Genomic DNA, 25,147 nt, shown 5'->3' with positions numbered 1-25,147 from the left:
AGTGAGGACTGAATTGTTGGTTAAGTTCATGTGGAGGTCCTCCAAATAATCGTATACCTTCATGGTCACTGGTGTCTGACTCTGGAATAGCTCCATCAGGTTTAAAATGCTTTGGCATTTTTCTGCCACAATGTCCAATTGGACTTTAATGCACTCCCTTTGGTCGGTGTTAAAAATCTTCTGTAGATTTTCAAGGGAATCTGGGGGAGACTTGCTGAGTTGCATCTCTGACTCCACAAACCCAGCATAGGCCTCAAAGTGCTTGCAGTGGTACTGGACTGCGGCAAACCAAGAATTCCAGCGGGTACTGCAAGGGTCAGGTGCCTTCATCCCATGGTTCTCTGCAAGATGGTGCAGGTACCTTCTCTTTCTGCTGCCGGCCATATAAAAGATGCGGGAGAAGTACAGCAGGAAAGCATTCAGCTCCACAAAAGGCTTCCTAAATGACTCTCCAACAAGATTCATGATGTGTGCCAAGCAGGTGATGTGGATGGAGTTTGGGTACAGATTCCTCAACACTGTGTTGAATGCCTTGAGCATGTATGCCGCGTTGTCAGTGTTGAAGGAAACAACGTTCTGGAAGTCTATGCTGTACTCTGTGAGCACCTTTACAACAGCTTGCGCTACAGTCGCATGGTTGCACTGGGATAGGAAGACTGTGTCCACCAGGTAGGTATGGATCTGACGGCCACCCTGCGGAGAGACTACTGCAACTAGCACATTCAAAACACACCGCCCTTCGACATCTGGTGTTTCATCAAAGATAACGCTGATCTTCTGATCTTTCAATAGCTCTTTCAGCTCGTTCTTGGCACTTGTATATCTCTTAGGGAGATAACGTTCTTGCAGCTGATGACTCCCAGGTATCGCTCCACCATTCCGTACTCGCTCGTGTAGGAACTTGCGCAACACAGGGTGGTCGGTTTTGCTGAGCGGAATGTTCAACGCAGTGCAGACGTTAACCCACTCACTTATCATTTCATGGTTTGCGGCACCGGCAACTGTACTCTTTGTGAATAGCGAGTTCACTGTCATCTGCCGGGCACGTTTTGGAGACGATTGAAGGTCAGGATCATCTGAACAGCGCTTCAAATGTTTTTGGGACCGCACATGCATATCCACAGTGTGTTTCCGGATGTGGTCCACCGCCACATTGCACACACTGCAAAACAGCACCCCACCGTCAGCGTGCATCACGGTGCTGTAGTCTCTGGCCCGGTCTGCTGCGGTTATCTGGGTGGGCAGATGTGATCTGTGCTTCACACCCTTTGCATGCTGCAGCACAAACTTATCCATTCTGCTTTTCTTGTGGTGGCTTGTTGCTCCCTTGTAAGACAGAAGATCTCGCTGTTGTGGCGCTGTCAGTTATCTCACCTACAAAGATAGGGAAGGGGGGAAAGGCAATTGTTGAATGGAAAGTTCATAAAGCGCCGATGCTCAACGATAAGAAATGCATGCAACCCTGAAGCACAAGTAAACTGACAAACGTGTTGGGCCATAACTGCAATGGTAAATGCCAGTCCCCGAACGGTGTTGAGCAAACAGACAGAGAGAAAAGCGCAGGGGGAAAAAGCCATAGCAATTGTTGAAAAGCTCCAAGTGCCTGAAAATTTAAAATGTCAAAGCCACGTGCAAAGAAAGTGAAAGAATTGCCCCAAAATAAACAATTATGAAATTCCCCATTGCCCCAAACCAAAAGAAACAATTATGAAATTCCCCAGAGGTGCCCACAACGCCAAAGGGTCAAGATTCAGGACAAAAAATCAGTAACAGTGACAGTACAAAATCAGGCCAAAGGGTCAAGATTCAGGACAAAAAATCAGTAACAGTGACAGTAAAAAATCAGGCCAAGGGGTCAAGATTCAGGACAAAAAATCAGTGACAGTACAAAATCAGGCCAAAGGGTCAAGATTCAGGAAAAAAATGCAGTACAGTCCAGAGAACACAACAATTCCCCAGAACCAAAACAAACAATTATGAAATTCCCCAGAGGTGCCCACAACCCCAAACTTACCAGTGCGCTGCGGCAGCTGACCCAATTCTGGCTCTTGCAACAGCGGATTCTCCCCTGTGATGCTCTGTAAAAGAAACCAAGTAAAGAGTTAGGAAACTCACCAGGTGCCCACAACCCCAAACTTACCAGTGCGCAGCGGCAGCTGACCCAATGGCAAGTAAAAATTAATGCCAAAGGGTCAAGATTCAGGACAAAAAATCAGTAACAGTGACAGTAAAAAATCAGGCTAAAGGGTCAAGATTCAGGACAAAAAATCAGTAACAGTGACAGTAAAAAATCAGGCCAAAGGGTCAAGATTCAGGACAAAAAATCAGTAACAGTGACAGTACAAAATCAGGCCAAAGGGTCAAGATTCAGGACAAAACTTCAGTGCAGTGACAGTAAAAAATCAGGCCAAAGGGTCAAGATTCAGGAAAAAAATGCAGTACAGTCCAGAGAACACAACAATTCCCCAGAACCAAAACAAACAATTATGAAATTCCCCAGAGGTGCCCACAACCCCAAACTTACCAGTGCGCTGCGGCAGCTGACCCAATTCTGGCTCTTGCAACAGCGGATTCTCCCCTGTGATGCTCTGTAAAACAAACCAAGTAAAGAGTTAGGAAACTCACCAGGTGCCCACAACCCCAAACTTACCAGTGCGCAGCGGCACCTGGCCCAATGGCAAGTAAAAATTAATGCCAAAGGGTCAAGATTCAGGACAAAAAATCAGTAACATTGACAGTACAAAATCAGGCCAAAGGGTCACGCTACGTTAAAAGTTAAGTTAAAAACCTGGATTTGGGCCCCCTGGGGCCCGCCGCGTGCCCCTTGTGCGGCGGGCCCGCACAGCAAAGGAAAGAAAATGATTGTTGGCCCCCGGGGGCCCACCGCGTGCCCCATGTGCGGCGGGCCCCCACCGGAAAGGAAAGAAAATGATTGTTGGCCCCCGGGGGCCTGCCGCGTGCCCCATGTGCAGCGGGCCCCCACCGGAAAGGAAAGAAAATGATTGTTGGCCCCCGGGGGCCCGCCGCGTGCCCCATGTGCGGCGGGCCCCCACCGGAAAGGAAAGAAAATGATTATTCGCCCCCGGGGGCCCGCCGCGTGCCCCATGTGCGGCGGGCCCCCACCGGAAAGGAAAGAAAATGATTATTGGGCCCCCGGGGGCCCGCCGCGTGCCCCATGTGCGGCGGGCCCCCACCGGAAAGGAAAGAAAAGGATTTTTGCCCCCCGGGGGCCCGCCGCATGCCCCTTGTGCGGCGGGCCCCCACAACAGATCAAAAAAACACATTTTGCCCGGCCGGGGGCCCGCCGCGTGCCCCTTGTGCGGCGGGCCCCCACAACAGATCAAAAAAACACATTTTGCCCGGCCGGGGGCCCGCCGCATGCCCCTTGTGCGGCGGGCCCCCACAACAGATTAAAACAAAACATTTTGCCCGGCTGGGGGCCCGCCGCGTGCCCCTTGTACGGCGGGCCCCCACAACAGATTAAAAAAAAACATTTTGCCCGGCTGGGGGCCCGCCGCGTGCCCCTTGTGCAGCGGGCCCCCACAACAGATTAAAACAAAACATTTTGCCTGGCTGGGGGCCCGCCGCGTGCCCCTTGTGCGGCGGGCCCCCACAACAGATAAAAAAAAACCATTTTGCCCGGCTGGGGGCCCGCCGCGTGCCCCTTGTGCGGCGGGCCCCCACAACAGATTAAAACAAAACATTTTGCCCGGCTGGGGGCCCGCCGCGTGCCCCTTGTGCGGCGGGCCCCCACAACAGATAAAAAAAAACATTTTGCCCGGCTGGGGGCCCGCCGCGTGCCCCTTGTGCAGCGGGCCCCCACAACAGATTAAAAAGAAACATTTTGCCCGGCTGGGGGCCCGCCGCGTGCCCCTTGTGCGGCGGGCCCCCACAACAGATAAAAAAAAAACATTTTGCCCGGCTGGGGGCCCGCCGCGTGCCCCTTGTGCGGCGGGCCCCCACAACAGATTAAAACAAAACATTTTGCCCGGCTGGGGGCCCGCCGCGTGCCCCGTGTGCGGCGGGCCCCCACATAGCAGAGCCCAGAGCCAGCGTTACAATTAGGCGCTTACCTGGCTCTCTGACCTGGCGGTCGTCTCTCTCTCGTCTTCGTCGTCCTTGGTTTGGTTTTCTCCCGTCGTCCGTCGTCGTCCGTGGCGCGTTGGTCTCTTCTCTCGTCTCGGGGGCGCGAAATCCTGGAGTGTGGAGATGGAAGAGAATGGAGCAGGCAATAAGAAGAGAAGGACACACGAATGAGATTGGCTCCTGGGCGTCCAATCGAAAACGGCGGATTTCGCGGCCGATTTGCCAAAAATCGCGGGATTTGCACAAAGATGCAAATTTCGCGATTTTTTTGCAAATCGCGAAATCGCGATAAGCTGGAGGGTCTGACTAATGCCTACAACTTGCACTTCTTTTTCCAAGCGGGTAGGTTTAGAACCTCCATCGGTTTGACTGTTGAACAGGTAGCAGCTGTAGCAAACAAAAATTATACTGGGTGGCCATTCCTCTCACCATCTACATATTGGCTTCTCTGGTCTGCTCAAAGACTTAACCAAGCAAGCAATCCTCATTCCACAATCAGTCACTGTCATTGTGCCTGTATTTGACTTGGTCTAGTAGGAACTCCGAGTATTGATGATGTAGTCTGAGGAAAGGTATTGCTCATCACTGAAGAACTTTGCTGCCACTCAGGATTCTGTTGGAAATTCTGCATCTAACTCTGCAAATTGTAATTCATCTTTAGGGCTGTAGGAAAGTTTTAATTGCACAGTCTTCGATTCTGTGCAAAAGCCAATTGGGACTGGGGCAGCTGACTGAGGCAACCCATTCTATGCCATGTTATTCATGTTTGTCACATTTAGGGGACCGCTTGTGATTTATTTTCACCCGTTCTGGAGTAAGTCTACAGACCCTTTCCCAGTTACCAGTTTTCCAGCATATATGACAAAGAGAGTATTTTTCTGCATATTTATATTAGCATTGGCTACATTTAACTTATTAACAAAACCCCTACCTCTGCCTTGAGAAACACCCTCTGAAAATGTTGTTTTATCCTGCACAAATTTTAAATCATTACTGTGCATATCAACTTCCTGCATATCCAAATTTGAACCTGAATCAAAGCCAGAATCAAAACCAAGATCTGACATTTGGGAAGGGTTTCCTTTCCAGCTAACTTTCTGAAAGGACTTTGACTGTGCCTCTATAGGCATCAAAACAATCACAACATGCGTGGCATACATCAAAAACTCATGAAGAATTGTGGGTTGTCAGCATATCACACTCTGTTACATATGGGAACTAACCTTAAGACACAAACCAACCATGAAAACTAAAATGAATCCAAAAATTTCTTTTTTCGTGGTGCCATCAACTCCGCTGTACTGTCTATATATTTTCCAAAATTCTTTCCCAATATGCATGCACTGATTCTTTATGCTCCTGTGTCGCCCTTAAAATGTTCAGCAAATGTATTTCCTTTTGCAGCACACTAGCCTTCAAATTGCTCAATCACTAATTTATAATTATTCCTGATAACAGGAGACAGACCATTCTGAAAAGGATCCCTTGCATGTTCTTCATTAGGTCAATTCACAACCACCTTACGTTCTGATCACAAATCTTTTGGAATAATAATCTCAAACAAGGTATTCAAATCCATCCAAAGAACCCTCGAAATCATCACAGTTCTTTCTAACTCTGTATACTACTTGCCTGGTTGTTCTCTAAGATTTGGAATATCCTTCGTAAATGTCAGGAGATCAGACGTTGTCCCCATTGTGAACATATGCACCTCCATGTTAGTATGAAGTGGTTTAAGGATTTCCTCTGAAAGGAAATCCTGCAACCACTTCATGCTCTGAGTCACACACGAGTTCTCTTTACTGTACCCTCTTCTTTTTGTTTTTGCTTTCCTCCTTTCTTTACCCATTTTTCTTTGTAAACTTCCAAATTATTAAAAATAAATGTACCCTTTGGAGAGACTCTGCAGACAACAATTCACGCCAGGTATATAACCACATACATACTCACTTTCATCAACACTCAACACAGAAAATAAAGCACTTATAATCAAACAAATGACTATAATCAAAATATATTTTTAATGAATATAAAACTGTACAGATATTAGAATCTCCATCAGAAGATTCAAGTTAAAAGGTATAATCATAAAAACGCAATTACTCCAATGCGGAATAAATCATGTATCTAAAAAGGAGAATACAAAGACGATAAATTTGTCATACAGTTTTTAATTCAGACACGGTATAAACAGCACCGAGCATGGGTATTGAATCCCTGTCTAAAGCTAACTGCAGACTAGAACCAAATTTAACATAAAAATAGGCGTTGATGTGTTTCGGTAGCACAGTCACAATAGGGCCACCTTCTTCAGGACACAAAGATTTTTTCTCCTTAAGGGATGTATCTTATTAGCAACAATCCCACCTATTATATAATAAGAAAAATATACATCACATTTCAGTAAAATTTATATCATGGACAGAATTATACTCATTATTACCAAAAGGAGGCTTTCATTGTCAAAAATCATAAATCTAACAAAATACATTTTTTATGCCCAAACTATAAGTGCTTCAGTCATACTGGATAGGAAGTAAAACCATATGGGTATTCATCTTACAAACTCTTGATTTAACCAAGCTCAGCATTCATTACTTAACTTCACTCATCTACTAATTTGTTCAACTCACTGGTGCAGCCGCACTGCGGTGAATATTTCTCCTACCAATGGGAGTAGATACATTATGCTTCCGAAAAGGCTAAAATGATAAAGAAAGCATGTGTCAGTAAAACCTGATTCTAGTTTTTCAATACAGGACCCCTAGTTTTAAATCCACCCATCTCATCTGTAGATAGTTGTATTTTGTAGTGGTTTATTAACTGATATTTGATTCTAGGAAGACAAATCCATATTTCTAAGTTGATGTTTAAAAAGTATTCAAATATTTAATAAATGCCTCTCGATTCGGTGATATCATCTGCTGTACTAAGTTCAAACACTTTCACATGTTAAATAAATAAATTTTTTAGGATGCAGAAGAAACTTTATTTTAATTTACATGAATACTGCTGCTTGATTTTTCAAGACTCATCTCATACACTGGGGTCCTTATTTACAAGCCCCTTATGCCACATTTGTGTAATTTTTAGGTTTCGCCAGAGACAGCGCATGCTGTCTCTTCGAGACATTTAGTTAGTGGCTTTTCAAAGTGCTACCACAATCTTTTCCTTGCCTCAAGCTTGCGTACTTGAGTGCTTGCACGCGCCTAGCCGCCATGGGACTTTCATGGCTCATTAAGCCTTGCTCTCCCAAGTGCCTCGCTCTGCCCCTCCCCCACTAAAATGAAGAATGAGAACATATATGGAGGCGATTTGTTTAGGAAAAAAACGAGTCTGTTTTTATGCCAATGCTAGAGAAAATCATTCAAACAATGCATCCATTATTTTCCTTTCCGCGGGCTTCATGTCATGCATTACTTTTTTCAAGAAATCTCATTAGGACAATGGCAGCAATGTAAATGATTCTTTTTGTTTTTTAAGTTAACAGAAGCTGAGCCTCACAAGCACTGCACACAGAATAATTTTTTTTTATATGAAATGAAACGTTGTTGTGGTTGAGCTGAAGAAATGCCAGGATATTCTCCTGAGTTCAGCTGGTCTGTATTCATGGGCTGAGCGCTCACTTCTCGAGCTCCCACAGCCCATGCTTCCATTGGCCTTGGTGCTGGCATGCTTTTTCTCAGCATGGCACAGCACGAGAGGCCCTGTTGGTATATACAAGCAGAAGGGTTGAGATCTGCCAGCCCTCCAGCTGCCTCCCACTACAGGGCCGGCTACAGCCAAAGGCGGAGTCCGCCACTCACACACAAACCTTTCCAAGTCCTACGTGCAGTCTGCTCTTTGGTGTTGTAAAGCCACCTCTCTCCCTGAGGCACTGGACGCTGTGGCATCTTAGAGAATACTCCAGATTCTCCTGTCCAACATCCCTGACCGGCAGCACATTTTTGTGCACCATATGCATCAGGGGTCTTCCCCACGTACCCCACTACCTTATCACTGCATTTATGTATTAATTTTAGGAGAGAGATATGGCATTATTGATAATGCGATACAAAACATTATGGGAGGTCTCAGGGAATTATTTAAAGACCCGCAAGGTGTATATCCCCTATCAGACATATAAGTAACACAAAACACCTTGGGTTTGAACAACTAGGTGAAACGTGAGAGGTGGAAAGAAATGAAGATATGTCAACAGGTAAAGGTACCAGCCACCTCAGTTAGAGAGGAGAAAGTCTCTTGTCAGTACCCATCATTCAGAAATTGTGAGATATCATCACTTGGGACTGGCCTCCTCTCGCTCAGACATTCAGTTTTGATGATTGACTGAGATATCTTAAGCCAGTTGAAGGACTAGAGGATGTCTGTTGACTCGGCAGAGTCTACCAAAAAGCCCATAGGCACAAATTCATGCTGAGTGGAGAGGGTTCCTAACAAAGAAATCAAAAATTTGCAGCGCTAAATTATACAAACAAAAGTGTGTTAAAAATAACTGAGGGGACTCAATTCCTATTTTATTCTTAGAGAGCCCTTGTCATGTTTAAAAAGCAGTCTATTAACACTCGAAGTTATCAAATGTTAAACAGTGTTATAGGTCGACATGTTTCTGCCCTCACAAGGATCTGAGCGTATCGGGGCATTCATCAGGACCAGAAAGGCAAAAATTCAAAGAGCTGCTGCCAATAACAAAATTGTGAAAAATTATAATACAGTGAAAATTGTCAAAAGTAACAATTCTTATACTCCACCGGTAATGTCCAATCTAAGTAGTAGTAGAGGAGATTATCAGTTACCTGTGAAGACAATATTCATATGTTAAAATTACACACCACTCTCAGTTACACTAAAACGAAAGCCTGTAATGAGTATTAGGCTGGAAACCTTGAATGGTTTCCCAGTAGTCTATATAGTGCATATAGTACATACACTTACCCATAGTGATTGGGTGTCGCCCTCACCTCAACCTGGTAATTACTCAGGGAAGGGGGCCCGCTCGGTAATAAAAAAGGGAAGTCCATGATAGAAATGGTCATGGCATCGCTATTTATCACTTTGTACTTGTTAATCCAAGCTCAAACAAATACTACTGCAACTCTCACAACAACATCACTCCTGTAGTAAAACCACTAGGTATAAACAGTAAAAACGCCAAATCGTGACTGGCATATAAAGGTATCGTATCTTGGGACTTGCACAATGGCCGTGTCTGTTTGGGTCAAGGAAACCACGGTTCCAACGATTCACTGAGCCTTTGCAAAAGAAAAAGAAGCCCGTGGACCCCTTAGATAGGACTGTGTTTATAGTCGCGTTGAATTAGTCGCAATGCGCGAAAATACCAGTCATGATTTTCGAACAGGCAGTTGCCCAGACGCCCCACGGTCCTGAGACCGAGACCGCCCGCGTTTGCGAATAAATCAGTCTTTTGCGGCCACCGTCGGTACCTCCGGTCATTACTCAACGTCCGCCCGGGGTACCGACGGACAGTTGAGGCCGCCTTGCTTGCCTATTCGTGTTAAACTTCTGTCTAAACTTTTTGTTTGTACAATTGACTATTTTTCAGAGGTCTTTTCTTTTCTTTAAAGACTGACATTTGCGTGTTTACATTCACGTACTTGGGTACACATGTGCTTCAGTCGAGAGGTCTTGCGTTAGAAACTTACATTCGTGTTGCTGTTTATGTGCTTTAAATTCAACGTGACTATAAACACAGTCCTATCTAAGGGGTCGACTGGCTTCTTTTTCTTTTGCAAAGGCTCAGTGAATCGTTGGATCCGTGGTTTCCTTGACCCAAACAGACACGGCCATTGTGCAAGTCCCAAGATACGATACCTTTATATGCCAGTCACGATTTGGCGTTTTTACTGTTTATACCTAGTGGTTTTACTACAGGAGTGATGTTGTTGTGAGAGTTGCAGTAGTATTTGTTTGAGCTTGGATTAACAAGTATAACGTGATAAATAGCGATGCCATGACCATTTCTATCATGGACTTCCCTTTTTTATTACAGAGCGGTGCCCCCTTCCCTGAGTAATTACCAGGTTGAGGTGAGGGCGACACCCAATCACTATGGGTAAGTGTATGTACTATATGCACTATATAGACTACTGGGAAAACATTCAAGGTTTCCAGCCAAATACTCATTACATGCTTTCGTTTTGGTGTAACTGAGAGTGGTGTGTAATTTTAACATATGAATATTGTCTTCACAGGTAACCGATAATCTCCTCTACTACTACTTAGATTGGACATTACCGGTGGAGCATAAGAATTGTTACTTTTGAAATTTTTCACTGTATTATAATTTTTCACAATTTTGTTATTGGCAGCAGCTCTTTGAATTTTTGCCTTTCTGGTCCTGGTGAATGCCCCGATACGCTCAGATCCTTGTGAGGGCAGAAACATGTCGACCTATAACACTGTTTAACATTTGACAACTTCGAGTGTTAATAGACTGCTTTTTAAACATGACAAGGGCTCTCTAAGAATAAAATAGGAATTGAGTCCCCTTAGTTATTTTTAACACACTTTTGTTCGTATAATTTAGCGCTGCACATTTTTGATTTCTTTGATTTCTTTGTTAGGAATCCTCTTCACATAGCATGAATTTGTGCCTATGGGCTTTTTGGTAGACTCTGCCGAGTCAACAGCCATCCTCTAGTCCTTCAACTAGCTTAAGATATCTCAGTCAATCATCAAGACTGAATGTCTGAGCGAGAGGAGGCCAGTCCAAAGTGATGATATCTCACAATTTGTGAATGATGGGTACTGACAAGAGACTTTCTCCTCTCTAACTGAGGTTGGTACCTTTACCTGTTGACATATCTTCATTTCTTTCCACCTCTCACGTTCCATTATTGATAATGCACCATTAAACTTGCAACATGAAAAGAAGAGAAGGAATAATATCATTAATTAAAAAACACAAGGCAGACACGTCAAAAAGTGGCGGATCGTGTTAAACATCGACAATACAACCCCAATAAAAAAAAAACGTTGAACATACAACACAATGCACAGAGGTCTACAGAACACCACCTGCTGCACAGATGGGACAGAGGTGACCTGCTCTGCAAAGCACATCCGGGGACAGGAGCAAGAAGCTCAAAGCCCCAGGCTCGAAAAACAAAGGTACAAATGGTTGGTCTGATTATTTAGGAATGAATTGTTCTGTTACTAGATAGCAGAGCAGTGTTATTACTTTTGTTTATAGACCACAATTCAACTAGTGGTGTCAGTGCATGGAAGTAAGCAGATATACCCATACAGGGATACCTTTCTCACAGCACGGCCTGTGAGCTTGGTGTTGGGCCGAAGACTGTTCTTTTCCCCCGTGAACTTTGTGCTCACTGAAAAAAGCAGTACTGTATACATGGAAATTTCTGATTACATAGGGCAAATGTAATCTTAGAAGATGTACAAAACATCATCTTAGAGGATAGTAGGGGTGGGCAAATCTCTGCATAATTTTGCACATACAAAAAAACAAGCATTGGCATAGCCAATAGGTCTCGCTTTTGGGACCGTATAAGTATTTATTTACGCAGCACAATATCTTTGGTGCAACAACATTAACTGTTGCATGGTTAAACACTTATAAGGTCCCAAAGGCAAGACCTATCGGCTATGCCAATGGTTTTTAACATTGGAAAAGAGACGAACGGGTGGCGGAAGGGGCTTGTAAATCTGCCCCTGTGTCTGGAGAGAAGCAAGACTTTTGACTCAGATCTGATTTGGCTATCCCTGTTAATTTGATGGCTCCCCTACCTCTACTTACCATTGATGACCCATATTTAAGTCCCCAATTCATTCCACATGTTGAATGCACTGTGAACATGTCTAAATATAATTTGCATTTAGTTTCCAATTAGATCACATTTACTTCAATCTTACTCAGCATTTACTTCACAGTTAGTTCACATTTCTTCACATTGCTTTCAAAATGTTCACGTGACATTAAATTTGTTCAGTTTCAAAATATTGGCCTGGATTTAATTAACCTCCGCCATCATTCAGATAAAACCTTAGACAATATCTCTGACTGGTGTCAAATGCACTGCTGTGTGAATCTATGTTACAATGGCCGTTAACATTTGTTTAGGCAGGTATGAGGCGAACCCTTCTGTAAAAAAAAAACACTATCACCTCACAACAAAGTGAGGTGATAACCAAAAGAACTATAGAATCTCACCCTCCACGGGTAATTGTAAATACCTGAATTGCTCAATTGAAATGAGAAAATAATCTACACCGCATTGATTTCTGAGATAAAGTCCTGAATTGACTGCAGCAGCTTTTTTTAAATCAACATAGATGGTGTACTAGTAGGTTGGCTCTCGCGGACTATTAAGACTAACATGATTATGAATGAGGCTCATTTACAAGCCGATTCTGTTTGGATTTTCGGAGGGACATCCCCCCTTGAAAGGAATAATTGAATTTTTACTTACCAGATTTTAAAAGACTTGACAAAACTATTTTAGTCCTGAAGAAGGTGGAACCATTAAAGAGATTACCGAAACGCTGCGTCGACTTTTTAAAATTTTTTAAATAGTTTTGATAAGATTGTAACCCACTATGGGAGGAATGTAAATATGAATTTGACTGAAAACAGATATTGTTTAAATACAATTTGTATTTTGTAAATCAAATAAATGTGCTTTTAACTTATCTTCCTGAATATGTGTTGTGTACAAAACATTAGGTCTGTTATAGTTTATGACATATACATAACTGTCTTAAGTGCATGATTTGAGATAATAAATAATTAGTGGTTATAATTTTTGGTCATTCGAGCAAATATTGGTTTAGGATAGTGACACTTGGTCCAGGTAATAGCTATTTGCCCTTTCTTTAGACACATAGGGACCTTTTCGCTGTTGGTTCAGTTAGGGGAACATCAGTCAGGTCTACCTGTCCCTTTGTCTCCTCTTCAGTCCAAAAAACACAAACATGCATGTCTATTTCCTCACTTTCAGAAAGGTGGGGTAGTAACATGGCTGGGTTCAGGGTGGCTGATCTTTTGATGGAGACCTGTGGTGCGAATAGGGTCAGCTCATATTCAGTCAGATGTGCACTGGTAAGGTGCTGTGTCTTTGTTCTGTTCAAAAGTGTATCCACAGCATGAGGTACCATAACTATGAGATCGGTATCAAGGACGAGCCCTGCCGATTGTCGGATAGACACAGCCAAAGCCGCGACCGCTCTTAGACAGCTCGGGAGGGTTTACCTCTAAAGGCTTGTGTCATGACAGAGAGCGCGCAACCAGCCGTCTCATGTATGTACAGCACGAACGGCTTCTGGTAGTCAAGCGTACTATGCAGAGGAGCAGAGCAAAGCGCAACCTTTAATTGCTCAAAAGCTTGTTGACATTTAGGCTACCAGGGCAAAGGTTCATGCACATATTTAGTGGTTAGCTGCAGCAGCGGTTTTGTTAGTAAAGAAAAGTTAGGGATCCAGTGCCAACAATACGAAGGCATTCCAATGAAAGCTCGCACATCCCACTGAGTCTTAGGAATGGGCATTTTGACAATAGCACTAATGCGTTCGGGTGTTAGTCTCCTTCCCTCCTTCGACAGTAGGTGACCTCTTGTCGACAATATTAAAACTTTGAAAGGGACACTTTATGTCTGTGCTGTGCCAAATGTAGCAATAATTTGACCGTTGCATCTTTGCAACCTTCTTCAGTGTTAGAAGCGATCAAGAGATCATCAACTTACTGCAGTAACACATTACCTGAGGGAAGTGTGAGGGAATCTTAGTGACCTTTTAAAGCTTGACTATATATGCTAGGGCTTTCAGTATAGTCCTGAGGAGCGTGACAGAATTGAAAGCTTCTGCCAGCCAGGGCGAATGCAAAGAGGTGCCTGCTATCAGGATGAATGGGAATGCTAAAGAATTTTTTTTTTTTAAATCAATCACAGAAAATAATTTGGCTGTGAAATGAATCTTTGTCAGAAGGGCAGTGATGTCAGGGACCACTGGAAACTGAGCGACCACTATTTTGTTAACCTCACGCAGATCAATCACAAAACGATAGACATCCGGATGATCGTCAGAGGAACCAGAAGGTGCCCTCTTAAAAATAGGAAGACTAGGGCTATTTCACACATTCACGGTTGTCTCTTCAACAACTCCAGACTTGATCAAGTCCGGTATAATCTGTAAGAGAGCTTGCAGGATTTTGTACTGGGGAATACGAGGCAGGACAGCGTTATCCTTGACCTTAATAGAGACTGGGGGTATCCGTAACAGCCCTACATCAGTATCACCTGTAGCCCACAAAGTAGTTGGCATATCTTTAAACTCAGCTGGAAGGCGTTTATCCTTACACAAACACTGCTTGGAACTCACTGCATTGGGACAAATCTAAACCCATCACATTTTCTCCACAATTGGATGTCAATAGAAAGGGCTAGTCTACAGTGAAGGAACCTATAGTCAAGGCAAGGGGCTTGGAAATGGGGCTCACAACCAAAACATTATTTTGGCCGGACAGGGCTGCCCCGGGGACAAGTGAATGAGAAACAGAGCTATTCATTGTGCCTGTATTCACCAAGAATTGCTTAGCTGAGCCCTGTAAGTCAGCAGTAACATAAGGTCCACGCTGATCTACGGGTATCTGAACTGGTCTCTCCCCCTGTCCCTGGCAGTCCTAACCATGAGTCAACCCAGTCACTTCATCCAAATCATAGTCATCATGATAGTACTGTCGCCCCGAGGGTCATCAAAATAGTTCTGATCAGAGCGACCCTGCTGTTCCTCATTTTCTTGACCTCTGTCATGCCCACCTGTTCCATGGCCCAGTCCACGAGAACCTCGTCCTCTAGGGGCCACAACTTTTAGCAAAAACATCGGGCACTTATTGCGCCAGTGTCCCTCCTACTTACAATATGCACACTGGTTAGACCCTAAAGGCGCCGTATTTTTGCTAGTGCGGGGGCTGCTGTCGGGCCAGACCAATGCCACATCCTATCTGGGTCCCTCAAGTTACCTGCTGCAACAACACCTTCATCTTCAATTCCTTATTTTTTGTCTCCACCTTCTCCTTCTGTTCTTTCTCTCTATTCTTATAATACTGAGCCATACTTAATATCACGGATGGGGAGGAAGTAGTCCAAGTGCTCTCTCAAGCCTGTAACCGAGTCGCTATCTCGGGAAGCAGGTTTGTAACAAATCTGTTAACAAACAGTCGGGCACCACCCTCCATCGACAATTCCTGTCCACTGAAGTCCAAAAACAGACATTCAAACCTAGTAAAAAAGTCAGATACACTTTCATCTTTCTTCTGACGACATGCTGTTAACTTGTCCCAATCTACTCTTCCAGGTGGACTTAGAGAGTGTGTTTAGGTAATAATTCGACCTGGCAAAGCTAGTATCTCAGCCTTAGGCTTCTCACCAGGCTTCCTCTCTTTATCCCATGCACTGATCTCATCCCAAGTGCCACCCAACTCCACAACAGGGTCCTATCGATGCACCAGCCGTCAAATATCAACGGGCACCAATAAACCAAAAAACATCTCAATGTCTGCTAAGGTCATCACCGTCAACGACGCAGCCTCAGTTAATTCTTTATAATATGCAGTTGGATTTTTTTCTAGGGTTGGGTAACTGAGTCTTAAGCGACCAAACCTCACTGCTTTTCCAAGGAGTATGAACCCATTGTTCCTGGAAATGAGCCTATACTGGGTGCCTGACTATAGGGGAACATCCTTTTCAACGCAGCTTTTACAACTTAGTACCTTTACGACGCAACCATTACAATGCAACTTTTATAACGACTTGCGCTGGGGGGCGCTCTAGGATAGGGAATAGTTTTAATTTACTATCCAACACCTTCCCTACTATCCACGGGGACTGGAGTTGGAATAGTAAATTAAACTATTCACTATCCAGCGCCCCCCAACGCAAGTCGTTGTAACGACTTGCGTTGTAAAACTTGCGTCGTAAAGGCATGCGTTGTAAAAGCATGCGTTGGAACATCATACATCCCTGACGATAGCATTCTGCTGATCTCGTAGCTCCGGTATCTCAGGGTGAAAAATAGGATGTACTTTCCTCATTGGAAACTGGGACACTGTCGTCGGGCTCTTCTGATGCAACCTACCTCGATAACCAATCAGTGTTGCAACATTACTGAAAACGTCATTAGGGGCCATGTCGGCAGCATACACACAGTCCCGGATGTCATAAATTATCTAAGGAGCAACACCATAGAAACACTGTTCCCACAACCATATTAATGTGCCGACATATGCTTAAGGGCATGCTGCTGTAAAATGGTTCATACTCCTTCAACACACTCCACACATCCTCCACGCTGTAAATCGGATTCCGAGCCCACTGTGCAACCTGATCAGCGACCATCTTTTTCTCTACATCTCCAAGATCAGATTGAATCAGCACCCGCCCCATTCGCTCCTGTGCAGTCGTCCAGTCCCCCTCGTCCAGTCCACGCACCGGTGTCACAATACTCAGAAATGTTGTGGAAGATATATTCGAGGAGCACACAATAGATGATGGAGCAGGCACTAAAGTTATTAATGGCTGTGTTCAGGGTGAGAGGAAAGGAGAAAGTGTGTAGGTGGAAACTTTAGGCATAGCAGGGAGACTTTAAGTTGTCACAGTCGCGGCATGTGAGGCCAGAGAAAGAGCAGGCGGTGCTGTAGCCAAGGCAGCCAGGTAAAGAGCAGAAGAACCAGAGGTGGAAGCAGTAGGGGCAGAAGACTGGGGCGTCGGGACAATATGGTATATCCTCTGCGGGGCATAGGGAGGTGGAGGTCAGGCATCTAACAGCTCTTCCACAAATGCATCGCCTTCCTCTCGGGAGACATAGGATTTATCACATTGCAATCAAAACTTTTTGTCACCACACTCTATACCTTTCTCCACTTTCTATCATTCGCTACTGCTTTCTGAGTCAATGTCTCCATCTTTTCTCTTTGTGTCTCTTTCTTTGCTTTCATTCGCCTTTGCCTAGCCCCCTTTTGCCATACCTGGAGATAATCAAACATCGACTGCCTTGTGAACAACTTATCCTGCAGCAAATTCAGTTTTTATTCATCACTGGTACCAGTTAGCGGCCATTGCAGCTCGGCTTTGTCCCTCGTATATTTGTGCCGTACTGTACTAAACATATTAGGGCCAAGGCCATGCTTAACATACATGTCGAAGTTCGGGTGCCTTCCACAGACGCAGGTTGCCTTTCCTCCCATTGAGCCTCAGCGGAACAACAACGGCACCCCAAACAACACAACTTGCTCAAACAGGGCATAATGAGGGACTAGTTCGCTATTTGGGCCAGATGAATAGCTTGTAAATGTCTTTCCAAAAAGGATTGGTCCTCAGACCGTATCAAACAAAGGAAACCAAAAATTAATCCTCAGACTGTACCAAAGAGACAAGTCAAAATCGATACCACAAAACCAAAAGCCAGCCAAATCCAAGGCATATTCAAAAATAAGCCAAATCCATCATGCTGCCTTGCAGAGTGTCCATATATGCTCTGTATTCAAATCGTGTCACAGCCCTACAAAGCTCAGACAAAAGATTATTCAAAATGGGGCCATATTCACAAAGAACCAAGAGAAACTGACCTGGGGCACACAGGTCGAACAAATGTATTCTCCACTGCCGACTCTTCGGACCAAATGGTCAGATCCAAGGGTTTCACCTTTCAGGACCCCTACTGGGTGAGGCATCGCCCAATCAGCCAGGCAAGGCAGCTGCGAGTACTGCGCTCTATCGTGCAGGGATCCCCGATCCGCCCATCCGACCCGACGTGCACCCAACCTCCCCACCCATCCGTTGGAGTGGATGGGTCAGCTCAATGGGGTCCCTGTTTGGGTGTCAACTGAAGGAAGTGACCCGAATAGAGTCACCCAGGTCACTCGTGATCACCTCTTGGCCGTCCAAACAAATGAAGAGTCGGTCAGACAGTAGAGGATATAAACCCAAGTTATTTGTTAGTATTGCGCTGCAGCGGAGCCCAGTCTGACCAGCTTCGCGAGGTGGCTGCCGAGGGATTGACTCCCCCCAACATAACATAAGATAATATACATCTATAAATCCCTAAGAACACGCCCAGACTGGAAATTTCCAGTCTAGGCACTAGCAAACAAAGGAGGCACAGGAGCATGAGCTACGGTCCTGGGACCAGGTACATATTATCTCTGCTCCAAGGTTACTCTGCCTCTGCCCGCCATTCTAGAAGGTGGGAACGAGCCTATCTAACAGCAAAGGTATGCCATAATAGAAAGTACATTCATTAGTGTAGCTGAAATTGACATTGGAGAAAAATGAAGAAAGATGCATGGAGGCAAGCAGCATGAGGCAGGAGCTTAGCTTAGATCGTAGAACAGAATGGCGGCTACTAATAAAATGGCGCCATGAATGCTAACCTAACACAGAATGAAACACGAGCAATGGGACAATAACATTTTCAATTCTAACACTCAGGGTGTGTAAAGTACGTTGCATGAGTGAAAAAATCACAGAGTTGCACAAAGAACTTTGAGGGCCAAGGTGAGAAATAGCAATGGGTTGCATGGAGTGTTAGTGTGAGAGAGCACGGGTGCATAAAGTTCCCTTGGTGCTTGTGAGTGAGAGAGCATAGTGCTGAGTAAAGTACCCCAAGGGACGGCGTGAGAGAAATCTTTATAAAGTATTTTAAGTGATAGTAACTTGCAGTGTGTGGTTTGTGCAGAATTGGTTTATGAAGGACTGTAAGTGTATGGCAGAGTTTGAGTGTTGAAAGTGCATGTAACAGAATGCGATTTTCTTTGTAGTAGATGTCTGTCTCAGTGCATAATGTGTGTAAATAACTCGTGGGGGTTGTGTTTACAGGTGTGTATGTTTGGATTTATATATTTCCATAAGTCATAAACACATACCTTAGCCCTGCCAGGTAAACATATACAGGAACACTAACAAAAGACGAGCTGTTTGCAGGAGGCTACTTAGATTTGGAGAGCTGACTCATTATGAGGAAGGCAGACGTCAGGAGGTATGTTTGAGTGCCTAGGTTAGGTTTCTTTATAACAATAATACCAAACATCTAACAAGTTATTCTGTTTCCATAAACTTTATTTCACAGAGTTATGTAGCAAAGCATGTTTCTAGTTTGCAAGCAAGACTATCATCCAAGTAAAACAAAATAAAGATACGCAGAAACCGCATGTACCAGTCCCCAGTAGGATTAGTATGCAGACATGCCAGTCCACCCCGTAGGTACTCCTATGTCCACTGACCCCCAGCAGCCAGACTCCAACTGATACCATAGTTCTGATCCTCAACCTCAGTGAAGCTGTGAATGTATGACGGTATCCTGCATGAATTTTCACGCATGCCCAAGGAATTCCATTATTTGAACTAATAAGTCTTTAGCACATATTTTTTCTCTACGCAAGTCTTTTTAACGACTTGCCTTAGGGGGCGCTGGATATTGAAAGAGTTTAATTTACTATTCCAACTCCAATCAGTGCATTAGTAAGGAAGGTGTTGGACTTTAGGTCCAAAACTATTCCACTAATGTCCCCCCCTAAAGCAAGTCATTGTAATGATTTGTGTGTAGAATGTTTGCATGCTAAACATGTGTTTGTTCTGTTGCCAGTGCTGTGAAGGAACAGCGTGATCCCGGTTGCGTCACTAAGAACGTTTCCCAAAGCTGTGTCAGGAAACGGGCCCTAGTACGCGCCAAACCCCGTTTCTGCAGTGGTGTAACATTAGCCCCACAGTCTCTGGGGTGCCAGGGCCCTGCATCGCCATGGGTCCTTCGGGCACTACTCACGGGTCGTGGGACCCTGGCCTGAGAGCACCTGACTGGGTCCAGAACTTGGGGGTGGCTCTTTGTACTTTGCTGGGGGGCCTCAAGTTTCGTTACACCACTGAGCTTCTGTATTTTCTCCTCCCATCGATTACTGCGCCCAGCACTCCCATTAACATGGGCATCCTGGATAATATGCATTTACTCTTGGTCACAAGCGGACTCTGTCCACTGATGTGAAGGTTATGCCCTTCCAGAGACGTAGCTTCAGGGGAAGGAGGGTGTTTGGGGTGTCACACTCCACTTAGTAAATCTATTCTCTAGTAAATAGTTGGGTACAGGTATTTTCAGTCGGGTATGGTGAGGAGTCTGTTGAATTCCACCTGGGGTTTTACACAAAACCACATACACACACACTCACATACACACACACACACACACTCTCTCTCTTTGTCTGTCGTCTCTGTTTTGATGGTCTTAAAAAGGCTTGCTATTGTTTAAAATATTGTTTTCTAAGGACCCCTTACAATCTGCACTCCTCTCCCTTTTTCACCAACCCTTAAACGCCACTTCCGCACTGCTTCTCTAATAATGTACTTCAACTTGATATGCCGGCATTGTTTTTGCTAACCCTGAAGCGTACACTCCCCTAATCCTTCTGACCAAGCAACACCCCATGTGCCCTTCATCTCTGTTTATGCTAGATATAATGTCCATTTTCAATCTATTGCAGTCAGATTGAGCCCATGGTGATAAGGGCAGTGGAGACACTACATCTGGAACAGGGGTTGAAGGTCTAGACTGACTCCTCACCAGCCCTCGCACTCTGACCATGTAGGGCTGTTGACACATCTTCAACCTCCAAGTTAATGCCGAGGGTCTCTGGTCTGTGATGAGGAAACAAAAATCAAGGAGTCGTTTCAGAGCACTAGCTCTGGTTGCATTTCATGGTACATGACATCGCCATGTAGGCGTATCACAAAGATAGTAACCTGCTATGCCATGGGCTGGGACTGAAAGAAGAGGCTGAACCCCAGCTTTGGAACTCCAAATCCGAGCATGTAATGTTCTGTTGTTTCATGCTAGGCCTTTGCTAACCTGCAGCATGATATCACGTTTTGATGAAGCAGCCATTTTAGATGAGGGGAAACCTACTCAATAGCCAATAGGAATGAAATACAAGCATTTTTTCAGCAGAAGCCCACAACTTCTGCCCAATCTAAACATGTAAACATTGTGGAAAATGATTATTTATCATACAGTTATGTCCCATCATACACCCTCTTCCGTCACGTCCCCGAGCCCATCATGCCAAAACACGAGCACACGAAAACACGAGCACCCGAGAAAAACGAGCACGAACCGATCACGCGCTGATCATGCGCCTCATGTAGTTACACACGCGCTCTCCTTCCCCAAAAATAAGTCAAACGCTCATCCTTATGGTCAAAGCGACTCCGAGAACCAACTGCCTCACTCAAACCATGCATTACTGTGGTTAAGCCGATGCCGAGAACACGACCCCCCCCCCCTCATCTGTAACCATTTCCCTACAATCGGGCCAATTCCGAGAAATAGGCCCCATTCTGTTAAACCACGATAACCAATTCCGAGAAGAAGAACCCCCGAATGCTGAAACACGACAAACAGACATCCTGTCACCACCACCTCTCCCTTATCTAAGGAACCAGCCTAGTGTTATTTCTCCACACCTTCGCCTCTCTTGTGCTTCCTCATTCTAAATCATGACTCAGCCTTATCTCCTCTACCATGTCTTCACTCTTTCATGACGCTGCCTCCTTTTATGGTCATGACTTCTGTTTTATTGCAACATATGATCCGGGCCTACATGACTTCTGTTTTATGTTAACGTATGATCCGGGCATGCATTGAAGGGAAGCTCCTTCCTCTTTTCCTGCTATAAATACTGTGTGTTCAGATAATAATGTTAGAGATTCTTCCGATCCTCCTCAGGTGACGGAGCTCTCCCTTAACTCGAGTTACTGAATAAAGACCCTAAATTCGAACCACCACCGACTCTGCTCTTCATACTTGAACTTATTGATATTGCCTAGAAATTCTGATCAAGGTAAATTACTAAAATATTTACCACAGCAAATTGGCGCCCGAACAGGAACTTCCCTTTCTCTCCACACGCCGGTGATGCGGACCTAGACCGGTCTCTTCAAGACATCGACGGACTTCTACGTGCACACTGCAGGGTGTTCCTGCATGAACTCCTTCGTGTCGAAGAGGGGCCGAGCCACGGCCTAGCCATCCATACGAGGCTGTGAGGACGACAGCGGAAGTCTCGACCCAGAGCCCGAAACCTGTGAAGATTGCCGAGTCCGAGGTCGTCTGAAACCCGACCAGTCCCTGTCCACGAGCACTGCGTAATCAAGTGTCCAGATCTTCAAGGTCTTCAAGTTCTCTGCACCTCGGTGAGTACTGCTGGGGGTGTATAAAGACGGGTTCTGAATTTTCAGAGCACGGTAAAGACGGGTTTTGAATTTTCAGAGCACGGTAAAGACGGGTTCTGAATTATTCAGAGCACGGTAAAGACGGGTTCTAGGTTTCTAGAATACGGTATGTTTGTATTCTGATACTCAGAATATATCGAGTTTTTTCAAGTGTAAAGTTTTTATTTGTATCTGATACAATGCCTTTGTTCTCTAAGCTGTGTAAACTGGGTACCCGGAAGGGGTTACTGGAACAGTCTGTACCAGCCCCCCCGAAGGATACTCCTGGTTATTTTATGTACACAAAGTATGGGATTGGTGCCATCTTGTATTTGGATCTTTGGGAAGGTTATACTAAAGATTTAGACATCACGATCAGATGGCCAAAGAGTGGCACATGGGATTTGAATTGTATCATGGCGGTTGAGAAAAGATGTTGGGAAAAGAAAGCGAGACCCTCGATGTTAGAGAGTGTTGATATATGGCGAAAGGAAGCACATCGAAGGGAACAGAAAGAGCAAGGGAAAGTTGAGAAAGCAAAGAGAATGTCGGAAGAAAGTAAGATGAAAAAGTTACAGGATCAGGATGATGATATTTGTTCTGAACAAAAGAAAAGGGAGGTCTCAGCCTCAGTAACGGGTATATATCCTGTCCTCTCACCAAAAACAGGGTCCGAGATTAACTCAGATTCTAGTACCCCTACGGCACCTCCACACCCTAAGGTTCCTTCTGTACCCGACGATTTTATTACTACTTACTTGATGGAGCCTCCTCCTGCTTATACGAATCAGGTAACAGCCAGACGAGTAGTTACTCAGCCGGAACCCATCCCTGACACTTCGGGTGGTGTTCTACCTCTGTTAGAATGTGATTATGATCCAACCCCAGGGGAAGGTTCACAAGCAGGTATTTCCCTTCGCTTACGAGAAGCTCTAGAAGGTATACGAGAGGTACCGAATGTCACAAATTGCCTAAACAAAATTTATGAAGCGCTTCGAACAGGAGAACATTTAGAAACTCTACAGGAGGCTATAAAAAATAGACCCATAGCACATAGAAAATGCCTCTCACGATTCATGATCACTTGTTTTATTAGAATGATAGCTAGTGCAGGAAAAAGAGTTCCTGATGATTTACTACAACTAGACCAAGCAGTAGTCGCAGGAAATTACAATAAAATAAAAGAAATAGATCTTTTTATTCCGCTCTTCATAAGCAAGGTTTCCGATTCCCATCGAAAAGATGCCCTTACCCAGGGAACTGAGAATGAGAGTACGAGCGAGGATAGAGACGAAGGAACTGCTTTTCAGGGTGCAGTACGTTCCCGTATCCCTCGTTCTCAGAATAACGAACAATTCAAACTTAGAACTAAGAAATTGTCAGCCCCCACAGATAGGTTGTTCCAACGAACGCAAGAAGCTCTAGATGATTGGATGGACGACGAGCCTCCACTCACCACACAAGAAAAAGAACTCGCTAGATCAAGCACCCATTGGGTATCTCAATACTCCATATATGGCTCTGATATAGTTGCTCAAATGTTTTTATCGATCCCTCTAGCCTCTCAAAGACTAGCTAGCATCTATATGGTTCAACAACTCATTACAATGTACGAAGATACTGGTTGCCCACCAAAAAGATTACATCCTCTCTAATGGGACTGTTTAGAAGGGAGGTGGGTGGCTAGGGGACAAGAATTCCTTAATATCTTCCTTGAACTACGACAGCGATATATCCAATGTTTTACAGGCAGTACAAATCCCCATCCCTATGACCAAGGACAGTTCCCCCTCCGAGAAGTACACCCCGTTGCAGATTCCGATGGAAAGTTGCAACTAACATTTGTGTACACTCCTTTGACAAAACTGGAAATACTCGAGATGAAGAAAATGGTCCCTTCCCACGAAAAAGACCCTTCGGGTTTCCATAGGGTACTCAAGGACATTCTTCAAATGGGTTCCTTTACTTATAAAGACCTCAATATTCTCCTTAAAGTCCTGTTACCTCAAGGAACGTACGACAAGCTAAAAGGAAAAGATTGGGAGATTGAAGGGAAAAAGGTAACATGGGCAGACTTAGAAAAAGAAGATGCCACTCGTAATCCCGGACAAGGTTTGGGACCTCTAGTTCAGGAACTCCCTCGCTGTCTCCCTAAAATACTGTCCCAGTTGCTGACCACTAAGAAAGAAGATTGGGATGCTATCTCTGCATGTAAACAGAAACCAGATGAGGAGATAGGGGACTATTATTCCAGGTTAGAGAAATGCTTCCTCATCAACAGCGGCTTCTCCTCCGGTGGAGATGCCTATAGTCGATTATTTGTTTCCAAACTCGTAGAAAATGCCTTGCCCACGATCAAAAATAGAGTACTGAAGGTAGAAAGTACTTGGCAAGCAAGCTCCCCCTCACAAGCACTTCAGATGCTCCAATATCACCAAAATAGAATTAGGGACGAACAAGAACAAGAAAAGAAGAGAACAAAAGATACTAAAATGAAGGTATTAGTAGCACAAACTAATACGATCCAACAGACCCCTAAACAACCCCAAGTATCACAAGAAAAAGTTACTTGTAATTACTGTAAAAAGCCAGGACATTTCGTGCGTGACTGTCCAGTATTACAACATAATATTGCCACTGGGAAGACACAACCTCGTAACTATCCCCCTCGTCCTTCTGCTCCTCCAACTGATGCTAAACCTACCACCCAACTCTATCAGTACCCAGTGTCATCCTATCCTGAATTCCCCACGATCTCATGAAACAGCTGAGAGGAACACGATAATCGTCCACTAATACCGGTCCCGGTTGACCAAGAGGGTCCCTATGTACATGCT

At 44.6% G+C, this 25,147-nt stretch overlaps 1 protein-coding gene across 1 annotated transcript in view; it reads right to left on the bottom strand.

Moving 5' to 3' along the window:
• Window positions 1-14,190: 14,190 nt before the first annotated feature.
• Window positions 14,191-25,147, bottom strand: part of LOC144769202 (uncharacterized) — an 88,206-nt gene continuing 77,249 nt past the window's right edge. Inside the window, exon 5 of the mRNA XM_078653220.1 lies at window positions 14,191-14,357. Coding sequence (XP_078509346.1) covers window positions 14,191-14,357 — 167 coding nt within the window. The remainder of the gene's footprint in view (window positions 14,358-25,147) is intronic.

This window comes from Lissotriton helveticus, chromosome 7 (assembly GCF_964261635.1).
Source record: "Lissotriton helveticus chromosome 7, aLisHel1.1, whole genome shotgun sequence".
Classification (NCBI taxonomy): domain Eukaryota; kingdom Metazoa; phylum Chordata; class Amphibia; order Caudata; family Salamandridae; genus Lissotriton; species Lissotriton helveticus.
This window is presented reverse-complemented; position numbering and strand designations above follow the sequence as displayed.